Below are 13,643 nucleotides of genomic sequence, written 5' to 3'. Positions count from 1 at the left end.
CACTGAATAGTGAGTTTCTTGTTCTGACTCGAAAAAATAAACGGAACGTTTTTACTTCAGATTCTTTTTTAGGGATTGTCCTGCGTGCACATGTCTATCTCGTGCTGCTAAACTTGAAAAAATATTTCGACGTGGTCATTTAATAAAATTCTTATCGACTGAGTTTCGTCGGGCCGAATGGGAAAATATTTGGCTCTCGGTCGCGAATTCGGAGTGCGGTTCTCACTGCGCTCCGTCCGCAGGTCATAACCTCGAGCCAAATATTTCCCCCCCCCCCCCCTCCACTCAGTCAATAAATACATATTATTTTACATCTATTTTTGTTTGACGCCCGGGGCTTAAACACAAGAATTTGCATTACCATCTTTGTATAAATCATTGTAAGTTTAAAGCTCACCATTTTCTAGGTTCGTTTGGACTACCACTGACAATACCATATAATTTGATATCCGTCTTAGTTTTAGTGTTTTGTTGAAAGCGAATACACAGAAAAGCTAGCAGTATCCAGTACATTCGATGCGTTGTTAATTTTTGAAAATGATGGAAACGAATTTTGAATCGAGAAATTGTTGTTAACCCCGTTTACGAAGCTTGTTGGAGTTTTGTCTTACGATTGATAACACTTGGAATATCTAGATAAGAGGTGGTTTCATTTTTCATACTAGAAATTCGGTTTTTATTTCAGGAGTAAATGAAAAAAATTACTGTCAGAGCGTACTTTCATTAAAGCTCACAAAATTTACAATAAAATCGTTAACTCACGCTAATTTAATATAACGGAACGGTATATCAATAAGACTACAATCACTTACTTATTATTTAATATTCACTCACTTACAAATTTAATTTAGTGAACTTTCTCCTTATTCATAGTGAATCCATTATTTTACTTTGAATGTGGTGAAAAGGTAATATTCTCACACAACTCTTGGGTTTTTTGTCCTATTTAAGCTTTTTTAAGTCCAACCAAACTTATTTCCAACAAAACCAACAAACTTATCATGAACTACATAATCAAGAATTACTGTAATTCATGCACAAGAAAAAGGCAAATGGAAACACATGCACTCTAATGTGGAGTATTCTGAAAAAGCCACTGGAAAACATGTAATACCCAAGGTATTTCTCACTAGTTGGCCCCACGTTTAGAAAATAGTTATAAATTTACCGAATTTTTTTATCTAGAGCCATAAAACAGAAAGAAAGCGTTTCATTTTAATGTGACAAAAATCGAAAGGTTGCATTAAAAATTATTATCACAAGAAACTTTAGGCCACCGTAAAAACATAATTGACATGAAAAGCAATGACTAAGGAGTCTTGTTTATCTAGTTGCTGGAAAAGACGTAAGAACAATTTTACATATGTAGTTATCAAGTTGTTAGCCTTTCTTTTACATTGCCCTCCATTACTGGATATCTACATGCACGATCTGGGTTCTTAGTCCAAAAATGACTTTTCTCATTTCTTTTTGTCTCCAGCAGTAAATCAGTGGATTAAGAAGCGAGTTTAACATGGAATATGTTAACCTCCATCGTGTGTCGATGGGGCAAATCTCATAGAGGCCCGTAGCTGTTACGATAAGACAGAAACAAACTGGCAGAAGGACAAAAACTGCAGCACCAACTATAACCACAGTTGTCCTAAGAGCCTTGTTCTCTTTGACAAACCTCTCTACTACATCTTGGGGAAGTTGTTAAGCTATTATCATTTTTTGGTGCCGACGTGTCTCTCGATAGATAATGAAGTAAGTGAAAGCAAGAAAAAGAGTACATGAAATAGTGATAAGGCCTGTAAAAAAACGGGCTACTATCAAGAAAGTTATTCTTAAAATCTCATTGATGAAAGCCAAGATCCAAACTAATAGCACTGCTATCTTCATGTTCTTATAAGTGACAATATTTGAGTATTGCATCGTAAATTTGATGGCTATGAGTCTCTCGGACGTAACCAACATCAGATGAAAGAATGAAGCTGTTAATATTACAGTTAGAGATTTGAAACAGAAATGTTCAACCGTGTCACTGTTACTGAGACCGAATAACAGGAATAATGTCCACAGAATAAACAATGGCTGGCAGAGGAGACCAGTTAAGGCGTCAGTCACCGCTAAACAGGCCAGCAAGATGTTGCTGTTGGTTTGGAGCCGAGGCGTTATTTTCACAGCTTTTATCACCAGCAGATTCAGCAGAACTGTGAAGGGAAAAGTGATGGTGTTGATGATGATTATGACTGTAGAACCAGCAGCTCGTAGGACATCTGCTTCTCTATTGGTGATGTTCGAAGCGTTTGTAAAACTAGCCAAGGAGAAATTTGCCATGTCGAATTGGAAGCTCAATCCAAATGAACTAGGTCTCTTGAAACAACTGTTTCTTCCAGACGTTTATCCTCCCATGAAATCGGAGAAAGATAAATTCAGGGCGAGATCTGAACCCTTATTTAGCTGTTGATTTATAAGTATCTCGTGGGAATGACTTCCCAGTCCACATGTGCACAACAATAAAACAGAACAAAGCGGAATATGAAACACTAAACTCCGCCTTATCAGATGGATTCTCCTCAAGATCCGCCAAAAGATAAACCTTAATCTAAAATTAATCAAGTTCAGTTTTTAATTTGACTTTCCAGATATTGTCAAATATTTCTTTTTTAACAAGTTCAAAATCGTTTCGGTCCCTGGAAGCTTGATCAAAGTTATCGCAATAACTATAAAAAAGCTTGATTGGCCGGCTCTTCTTCTAACTGAGACAGGTGCATCTTTCCAATTGAAACTCAGCAAATATCTTCTTAACATTCTGGTGATGACCATCATAATGCTTGTCTGAAATGAAAGTATTATTGTATGGTCGGGATTGGCTTCTAGTGGTTATGTCATACATTCCACAAGTTTCCTAAAGTACTTCCACGCCAATTGTGCCCTCGAAAACAAGTTATTGGTGTATTGCTGCATAACATCGTGGGGCTGTGCACTCTCATGCCCATGGTAAAAGTAAGTCTCGTCATACGGTCTGGATTGACCTGTGATAATGATACCATGGATACTGTTGTGAGAAACAGACCTCTCTTCGTAATAGGGAAAACAACTATAATCTCATTTCACGAATAACCTTAGTCTGACGCTTGAAAAGGAAACACTGTTTCCATCATTTTCATAAGAGCGGCTTAAGCCAAATAAAAATATTAACTCAGTCTTTTTAATAATGATGTTGCCCAGACATGAAAGCTGAGCTGAATCACAATTCATGTGTACAAGCACTTAAGTTGATCAGAGAGGCTTTCTCTCCTCAGCCAAAGCTTTCTCCGGTGGCCAAAGTAGCGGCAAAAGGATCACTTGTTATTCAAAACAATTATGCATCACACTTCAGTAAATCCTCAGCTCGCTATATCAGCCTACATTGCCCCAAAGAGTGAAGGAAATTGCCTGTATTCGTGGGAACTATCTTAATCTCTTCCTATTCGTAGACCTTTCTCGATTATTCGTCCCATTTAACATTTTCTCTAGTTGCATCAAGCAACATTCTGAAACTCTCAATAATATAAACCAAATTATTGATTATGTAAATATAAACTATTGTAACTTATGCGCGAGAAAAATTCAAGTGTGCACACATGCACACGAAAGTAGGGTTGATCAGTCAAAGCACTTAACTCATCGCTGGATTCAGTTTAAAAAAGCCAGCGTTAAGAGATTCTGTGTATTATTAGCCCTTTTATTGATGACCTTAGTGATAAGCAGATCTGGTCAACTAGTGACATACAATGTATCCATTAAGCTTCACCCAATTAATCTCGCTTCATATCAATAGCTTGCTTTGCTGGCTTAAAGTTGCCTAATTGTGAGAGTCGGAGCAAACCTTCTCCATGTTCACCGATTCAAACTCATATTGGTTTATTTTTCCTATTAAAACTTTTTTACTAGTCTAACCGAACTTATATTTTGTGGCTTCCAAGGGGACTACCACTGATAGCACAATTGGGAAATATTGTAATTTATTTTCGTGGAAAACTCAAGTGGAAAATCATGCACACCGAAGCGAAGAACGTTGGTAACGCATTGTTTCGAAAGGAAAATTTATGTGAATCACATAGATTAATTAGAGTTACCGTGCTTCAAAGACATAAGAACCCAGCCAAATAGGAATTCGTTGTGTTAGTTACAACATATGGTGCCAGATATCACATGTGTACCGTTATGTATTCATCATGCGTATTTCTCATGAAGGATCATAAATTTTGAGATTTGCTTTAAAAAGAACCCTTTCAGCAATATCGTCGCTGTTGGCATTCAGTAAACATAATCATGATTTCGAGAGATAATTCAATGATAATAACCAGTATATACCACACAAGCGAACATTTCTTTTCGCGTGTTGATTTGAGTAGCAAGTACTATTCCGCTCCGAGAAGGCGATGAGACAAAATCGCGAGGTTACGAGTTTCATTTCAAACCATTTTTGGTCTATCGAAAGAAACAAACACATTGTTTGGTTCATGTGTGGTACATACTAAAGCAGTTATTCGCCTCAGTGTCGTTGAATAAGTGTTAACTATTTCCCCATTCACTGATGACGAGGCTGACGTGCAGCTAGTTGTAAATTCGTAAAGCTCGCCTCTGAGCTCCCAAATCCGATTTTTCTGTTTTTTTTTGGTTTTTTTTTTTCGATCGGCCTTACAAAATTCTGTCTATGTTCAAGAAAAGTATTAGCTGAACCAGTTGCAATGAAAGTAAACATAGGTGTGTGGAAAATGAGCAATTAGTTGGAAGTTAACCGGTCTACGCAAGTAAGGCATCAAGCGCAATGTATCTATTCCAAACGATTCTTTACAATGACAGTCGTAGAGATGTTCAGCGTGATATCAAAAAGCGTTACCGACAAATTAACAAATAAATTGATTTAATTGCAAAATAGGAACTGAACATTTACATGTACATTACTACGATCAAGGAGAAATAACAGATAAGACTGAAAAAATCGGCCTGCATTGTTCACCCAGAATCGAAGAAACAAAAATTAAATGTGTAAACCTCTTGCCAATGACAATTTCTTGAATGCACCCGATCGAGCTTTGTGGAAATAGAAGATGGGATGTAATCAATTTGAATTTCTTTACCCAAAGTATGTTTTCCTACAATAATTATCATCAATAACCCTCGTGTAATGAGTTGATGGCAAAAGCGTAAACTATATAATAATTGCAAATCTGAAAACAAAAATTCACCCCAGTTAAAGTGAAGTGACCGTGAAAAGTATTAGAAAATTACTAAAATGATTATCATTGATTTAAGCATAATGTTTTGTCGTCGACGTCATAATAGTGCCTCGTTCAGGACGTTTTTACTATTAATTTTCTCCACCCCGTTTCCCTCTACTACTAGATTTTTGGATCCACGAACTGGGCTATTATTCTATGTATGACCTTGCTCACTTCTTTTTGTATCTAGCAGTAAATCAGTGGATTAATAAGCGAGTTTGATATGGTGCATGTTCGCATGAATAGTTCGTTCACGGGGAAATATCATAAATGCTCGTAATTTGAACGAAGACACAGAAATTAACAGGAAGAAGGCAAAAAAAAAAGCAACCCAACTACAAACACAATTGTCTTAAGTGCCTTGCTCTCTTTGGTAAGTCTTCCTTCGCCTTCTCGGAGCAGTTTAGAGTGCATATGTTACTGCTTGGCTTTTCCTTGCGCATGAATAACACTCGAAATTCTTAATTGTATTATTCATATGCATGAAGCTGTTGATTGTGTTGGAATCATAAAATATAAAAGTTTGGTTAGACGAGGAAAAGATTAAATAGGGAAAAGAAAACCCAAAGAGCGGTGTGAGGGAAAATCACTTTCTCACCGTAGTAAATCTACTATACATCCTGAATTCATCATGAGTAATAAAAATGTACACCGTGATGAATTTGATTTACAGTTCAACAAAATTAGTGAGATTAAGTGGATTGTTTTTGTAAACAATTTAATCCTCAGTCATAGTACCAAAAGCCGGTCTTGTTTTCCTTGTATCGTTTGCTCTTAAGTATAATATTGCATGATCGCTCTCGAACTTCAGTGAAATTACTGACACCCAGTTTATTTCTGAATCTAGTTTTATCTCTGACATGGCCGAAAATTAATAGATTATAAACTCGCTTAAAATATCTTTCTTTCTGATGAAGTAAGCGAAAGCAAGAAACAAAAAACATGAAAAGGGGAGAAGGCGAGACCAGTTAATGCGTCAGTCACCGCTAAACAGGCCGACAAGGTGTTTTTGTTCATAGTCGATGTGTTGTATTCACAGTTTTTATCACAACAACGTTACACGGCACAAAAATCCTCGTTCACCGTAAATTTTCCGAAATAGTGAAAGACTGAAAAATTCAACATTATATTAACATTTTCTGATATCTGAAAGCGGATGGCAGATTTACTGTTCACCCTTGGTAAAACGCAAGTGATTGACAAATATTTTTTTGGTAGAATTTCCAGATACTGCTAAACGTATTTTTACAAGCCCGAAATGGTTTCAGTCCACGAGGGCTTGATTCAAAAGAATATCAACTGTTGGCATTTTCTTGTTTGATTAGAATTGTAAATAACTAGAAATAAAGCAGGATTCCCTGCTCACATTGATGTATGTTCTCAATTCAAGATTTTTTTCTTTGTCCATCACTCGATAAATGTTTCGTGTTTTTTAGGCTGATTATATTAGTTTTGGCACGTTAGATGAGATTTGAATTTAATTAAAAACGTGTTTACCAATTCATTTGAAATCTAGTTTGGTTCGGTGCCATGGGCTTTAAGACAAGTATTTTTACCACGGTTTCTTCCTTGCCATTTATGCGTGAATCACGGTCAGTTTACTGGTCGCTTTTATACACTAATGAACGATAACACTGGCCACCAAAAGTATTCTATACTATTGTCCAAGAAGAAGTGGGCAGGTTTATCAAAGAGAACAGAGCTCCTCAAATAACTGTGTTGGTAGTTGGTGCTGTTGTTGTTTACCTTCTTCCACTTTGTTTCTATCTTATCGTTACTGCTTCATACCTTTATGATATTTGCCCTATCAGAAAAACATCGATGTTGACATGTGCCATGGTAAACTCACTTGTTAATCCACTGAATGACTGCTGGAGACAAAAAGAAATAAGAAAGGTGATATCTAAAGTAAGAACACAGGCTGTCCCTCCAGACATCCAGTGAACGAGAATAAGGTGTGCGAGTGAAAAAATTGGTAACTACAGGTCTAACTTTTGCTTCAGTCTTTCGAAGGCACTTTATCGCCATCCATGCTAATTATTTTTGGTTTTTTTTTGTTTTTTTTTTCTAATAATGTTTTTTTTAGTGGAAAGCTTTGAGAGCTCCCATCATTCACCACGTTCCACTAGTGGTAGTTAGTAATCAAGGCTCCTCGGGGCTACATCATGGAATGTCTTACTAATTCAATAGAGTGGTGAGAACTGTAAGCCATCTTCTTCCAATAGCACATTATGTACCCACCAGTTGATAATGGCCTTTGAAAGCGTTAGCTAGAGCGCTAAAACTTGAGGCTAAAATTTTACCATTCGCTTCATAGAAAAGACACATGATGAGGTCCCAAGACGACAATTATTCAAAAGTCGGATAAATTGACGGCAGTGGCAAAAAATATCAGAAAATGATAGCCAATTCAATCTGTAACCAAGCAAGTTATATGAATTAACGGCGCGTTAAATTCTGACTAAGAATCACAAGGAGGTGGGAGGGTAATAGCTCATACGGTGATTGCGTACCAAAAGGAAAGGTCAAATCAAATAAAATCTGTAAAACCTTAAAACATGGCAAATAAGCGGCCAAATTTTGTAACATATAGCCAAAACATATACACGAAATCACCTTGAAGGAAGAAAATAAAATCGCCTAAAAAAGGTCAAATCAGATTAAATTTTTACTTCAAAACCTCAAAACACCGTTACTCCCCGCTAAGTGCAAACTATGTGTATCATAAATAGAATAAGACAGATAAATAGTTTTGAGCTCAGTAAAGAAATAGAGAAAGATGTCTTTCGTCTTTTCACGAGCGTGGGACAAAGAAACAATTCTGAGTCCCCATGAGGAATCGGACTTCAGGCCATCGGATTTCGCGCTCCGGTGCTCTTCCGCTGAGCCACAGAGAGTCGATGGTGAGCAAGGCCCATTACAAAGTTCATATATGACACGTATCCTGTGGTTACTGCTAGGATAAGCGATGTCGTTAGCGTCATGTTTGTAAATAGAGTAAGACAGATGGGAAGTGTTTAGCTCGGTAAAGAAATAGAGAAAGTTGTTTTCCGTCTTGTCACCAGCGTGGGACAAAGAAACAAATCTGAGTCACTGTAAGGAATTCGAAGGTCTAACGTTCGACTCAGAATTTTTCTTTGTATCACGCACATGATAAGACGAAAAACATATTTCCCCATGTGTATCATATAGCCATATGGCAGCCCAATAGATATTTGGCGCGACAAAACATTTCCATACCTATCGTTGGGACTTTGAAGCCCGCTTCTTCTGCACAATTTCTCCTTGTTCGCGAGGTCTGCAAAGGTTATTTTGTTCAAGTATGGAACAAAAAGAAGGAAAAACCACATTGATGATTATAGCGTAAGGTCCGACAGAATATTTCCATATCAATCGTTGGGACAGTTTTCATTTTGATTCAAAGACTTTGAAGCCCTTCCTTCCCAATTTATTATCCTCATGCATATTTCCTCTTCAGTTGTAAGGACTACACGGGTGTATTTTTATCAAGGATGGGGTGAAAAAAAAGAAAAAACCAGCAAGTCCGAAGATAGACGCCACTTTGAATAATGTTGATAATTCCATGTATTTAGGCAAAAATTCGGCCTTTTTATCCCAACTTCCTAGTCCCTCTGATTAGGCGGCTTTTGGTGATTCCGATTCAGTTTTTTCCTATATTGTAGATGGGCTGACAAGTGAAATGATGAGTCATTCCCAGGAAATGCCACTCTCTATCAAAGGCATCTGATTTCCCTTGCCTTTTCCTTCCTCCGTTTTCATGCGGAATTCCTGATGCGACTTCCATTAAGCTTTCATTCGACATGATAAACCTTTCCTTGCCTAATTTTATAAATACAATAAACATAGCCAGCAGAGAAAGCTTCAGGTAGACGTTCCATTTGTGATCCGTTCAATCTTACGCTTGTTTGTTTATTTCTTAATCTCATGAAAGGAAATGTTTCTGCTTTGCGGTTTTGATAAACTAGCCTTTTAAACTATTTGATCTCACGTTGAATGTTTACAACTGTGTGAATCTTTACAGAACATCAAGGATTACACTAGGTTAGCGCATTAAAGAAATGTTTCGAATTTAATCATAACCATAACAAATTCCTCAAATATCATTGGTGCGTATGCATCTTCATTTTGTAGCATTAAAATTAACTAGAGGTTTTATGATAATGCTCTAAGGTACTTTGCGGAAGATTTGTCTTGCATACTTATGAGGGCTCTGCTCCACAAAAGAAATATGATTCAATAATGTAGTGAATAATTGACACTCAACTACTCTTTAAATGGTAACAAATGATCACACTAATAATAACAATAATAATGATGATGACAACAAAAGTCACAGTAATGATAACTTATAGGGGCTAACTCAGAACCTCACTGTTCTCTGTCGGTATATCCTTGGGTTTCAATGATGTTTAAACTAGCCTCTATTTAATTTTGATTTGCTAGTTAGTTATATATCATTCTCTAATTTCATTGTAATTGTGAGACTTTTGTTTTATACTGCCATTCCATCATTCCATGGAATGCCATTACCTTGTTGAACTCAACGAATCGTATTTCGGACCTTGCTCGCTTCGCAAATTTAGCAGCTTTTTTCAGCATTTTGTCGCTGATTGCAGTGGTAAAATGATCTCTTTGCGAATAAGAAAACTTTTCTTCAAAGTTTCCGCGATGTGCAAATCAAACCTATTTAGATATTTCTGCAAGGAAAAGTCTTTTTTCCAATTACTTGCCGGAGACGCCACTTAATTGTTTTGCGATGTTTATCATCTATTGTACTGTCACGGTTAGCGCTGAAAAAATTATATATTCGAATCTACCGTAAAAATCTTTCCTCTCGATTTTCATGATGCGCGATCACTCCTTTTAAGACATTTCTGCAAGGTAAAGCTTCCTTTTTTCACACGCCATTCTAAAATGATTGTGAGATGTTTTTCTTGTTTTTTTCAGTACACTACGGGACAACAGTGAGTAGCACCGAACTTATGTACTACATAAATTGTGAATAACTCATTCATTTTTTTTGTCGCCGCTTTTCTCTTTATCTTCCACTGGGGAAATCTACATGTTTTTAATGGATCACCGATCGTGATCAAAAATGAAACGGTGACGAAAAAATAACTAAAGACTTTTGTTCGTCCAGTGGCTTAAAATAGCCAAAACAAAATTTTACATATGTACTTATCAAGTTGTCAACCATTTCTTTTACATTGCCCTCCTTCACTGGATACCTGTATCCACGACATGCGTTCTCGATCTAAATATGAACTTCCTCATTTCTTTTTGTCTCCAGCAGTAAATCAGTGGATTAACAAGTGAGTTTAACATGGCGCACGTTTTCGTCAAAGTTTTGGGAATGGGGCAAATATCACAAAGGCCTGTAGCTGTAACGATAAGACAGAAACAAAGTGGTACAAGGCAAACAACAACAGCACCAATAACGAACACAGTTGTTTTAAGCGCCTTGTTCTCTCTGGTAAATCTTTCCACTTCTTGTTGGGGCAATTGTTGAGTTCTAATCTTTTCTTGTTGAAGACGTGTTTCTCGATACATAACGAAGTAGGCGAAAGCAATGAAAAGAATACACGAAAAGATGAAAAGGCCAGACAAAGAACGTAAAACTAGGGACATTTTTAGAACTCTAAAAACCCCATTGATAAAAGCAAGGATCCAAGCTACTAACACTGCTCTCTTCATTTTTTCATCATTTACAATGTTTGGGTATTGCATCGTAAATTTGATCGCAAGGAGTCTCTCGAGAGTAACCAACATCAGATGAAAGTAGGAAGCTGTTACAATCACAATTACAGCTGTGGCAAAACAAATTTCAACTGTTCCGCTATCACTGAGACCGAATATTTGGAAAATCTTCCACAGGAAAAACAATGGTTGGCCAAAGAGACCAGTTAAGGCGTCAGTCACCGCTAAACAGGCCAGCAAGATGTTGCTGTTGGTACGGAGTCGAGGCGTCGACTTTACAGCTTTTATCACCAGTAGATTGAGTATAACTGTGAAGGGACAAGTGATGGTGTTGATGATGATTACATTTATAGCACCAGCCACCGAAGGGACATCTGCTGTGTCGCCTTCTCTACTGGTTATATTTGTAACATTTGTAGAATTAGCCAAGGAGAAGTTTGCCATGTTAGATTCGACTCTTACTCCAAATAAATTAGGTTTGTCGTAAAACACTGTTTCTTTCAAACGTTTAACCTTGCATGAAATCGGCGGAAGATAAAAGCAGAAGAAATCTGACTTTTCTTTTGTAATAATTTCAAAATCGCCTGGGAATGAGTACTGAGTCCACATGTGCACAGGAACAATAGAGAACAAAGCAAATCGGAAACGCAAAACTATAAACGAAAACTGACCGCCTCACACAAGGTGACCACTTTGTACGGTTCCGCTTAATACAGAGTAGATTTAAGAAATAACAATTCAGTTCAATAATGATCTTAAGCAAATGCTCTTTATCAAATTTGAATTCATGATCACAAGCATCAGGATTGACCCGAGAGAAAAAGTTTAAACGTGGAATTTACCCCTATTCTTGGCCAACCTGTAAATCTTTCTCTGGTGTTACATCTTTCCTCTTTATTCGTTTCATTTAGCCTTTTCCTTTAATCGCATCAAACTAACACTTTGTAATACTCCGTAAAATATAAAAAACGCTGCTGATTATGTTAATGTAGAATATATTTTATGTTCGAGAAAAAGTAAATTGGGAACATAAAGTTCCCACGATGTGCAGATCAAACCTATTTAGATATTTTTGCAAGGAAAGTCTTTTTTTCTATTACGTATCGGAGAAGCTTCTGTGAAATTATTTTGTGATGTTCATCATTTATTGTAGTGTCAAAGTGAGAATTAAAAACAATTATATCTTCGGATTTATTGGGATTAACTCGCTGATTTAAACTGTAATATACTCCCTCTTTAAAGAAAAAGCCTTACCTCTAAATTTTTATGATGTGCAGATCATTCTATTCAAGACATTTCTGCAAGATAAAGCTTTTTTTTTTCACTTGCCATTCTGAAATGATTGTGGGATGTTCATCGTCTTCAGTAGTACACTACAAGACAAACAGTAAGTAGCACCGAAAAACAGTTTGAACATCTGCTAATATTCCATGTAACATTCAAAACATTTTTAAGAAATCGTCACCAATTGAGCGTTGAAAGACCAAAGATGTTCTGAAACAAACAAAAGCCAAGAGCTAGGAATATCGTCTAAAACTCGGCAGACTTCTTTGTGGACGAAGAGGTCGTTCGTATTCTATTGCATTCATATTGTATTCGCGTTCTCAATCACTCAACAGATCAACATTATGGCTTCGCCTCCATAGGAGGCAGTGGCCATAAAAATTAAGTCAAATGATTTGCTTTTTCAAAATCACTTGTACAGCAAGCAATGATTCAAATGGATAAGGGCTTAAGTGATCGATGCGCTTCACTTTTATGATCACGTGTTCCCATTTGACTTTTCCTCGCGCATAAATTACAGCAGTTGAAATTTATATAATCGATAATTATGTTTATGGCCATGTCCACACATATCTGGATATTTTTCAATCTGCAACTTTTTCAATGCATATTTACAAAAAAATTCGCGTCCGCAAATACCCCAATCGAATCGTTTTAGTCCGTCCTCACCTACCCGATATGTATCCGGATAAATCAACGCTTTTTTCAACTGAGCATGCGTACTATCAAGAAACTTGAGCCTGCAATAAATATAAGCGGCATTTGTGTTTGTTAATTTGAAGTTTCAACACGTGTCGCTCGGAAGTCTAAAAAACAAGGTCTCTGTCGGCTGTCATATTGTAATGTCTCCCGCACGAAGGACTTGATGTGACATCGTTACATCACTGTATACGTTTTCAGAAAGGTTGCAAAATCATCAACCTTATTCACTGGGTACGTGTGGCCGGAAGGCCAATCAAAAAAATTTATCTGCATACGAGTGAACGGGTTGCATGTTATTGGGAGTTAAAAATATATACCTTGGTGCTACTTGAGGAAGGTTAAATAAGCAGAATAAACAAGAGAAGTATTACTTAAGAATAGGGAAAGATTAGAAAGTTGGCATGAATAGTGGCAATAACCTTTTATGGGCTAATTTAAGCTGGTACAGTGAGCTAAAAACTTACTGAAGTGTACTGCATAAATTGTGGATAGCTCATTCATTTTTTTGTGGCCATTTTGATCTTAATCTTACACTGGGGAAATATGCATGTTTTTTATAGATCACCAGTCGTGACCAAAAATTTAACGGTCAAAAAAAGCCAATAACCACAGAGTTTTGTTCATCCAGTGGCTTAAAAGGCGAAAGCAAAATTTCAGACGTTTACTTATTAAGTTGTCAACCATTTC

At 36.8% G+C, this 13,643-nt stretch overlaps 1 protein-coding gene and 1 pseudogene across 1 annotated transcript; both read right to left on the bottom strand.

Annotated features, from left to right (window-relative positions):
* Window positions 1–913: 913 nt before the first annotated feature.
* Window positions 914–2,807, bottom strand: LOC149040970 (adenosine receptor A3-like; annotated as a pseudogene).
* Window positions 2,808–10,446: 7,639 nt separating this feature from the next.
* Window positions 10,447–11,592, bottom strand: LOC149040969 (adenosine receptor A2b-like). Its single transcript, XM_089180330.1, has one exon. It carries the CDS (start codon window positions 11,577–11,579, stop codon window positions 10,491–10,493), a length of 1,089 nt encoding a protein of 362 aa, XP_089036456.1. The 5' UTR covers window positions 11,580–11,592; the 3' UTR covers window positions 10,447–10,490.
* Between the last annotated feature and the right edge of the window lie 2,051 nt (window positions 11,593–13,643).

The sequence above is a fragment of the Pocillopora damicornis genome, chromosome 8, assembly GCF_964200805.1.
Source record: "Pocillopora damicornis chromosome 8, jaPocDami1.2, whole genome shotgun sequence".
In the NCBI taxonomy this organism is placed as follows: domain Eukaryota; kingdom Metazoa; phylum Cnidaria; class Anthozoa; order Scleractinia; family Pocilloporidae; genus Pocillopora; species Pocillopora damicornis.
This window is presented reverse-complemented; position numbering and strand designations above follow the sequence as displayed.

What these genes read in the sequence shown, in the direction of transcription:
- LOC149040969 (XM_089180330.1), bottom strand. Translation starts at nt 11,579, where the DNA reads ATGTGGACTCAGTACTCATTCCCAGGCGATTTTGAAATTATTACAAAA.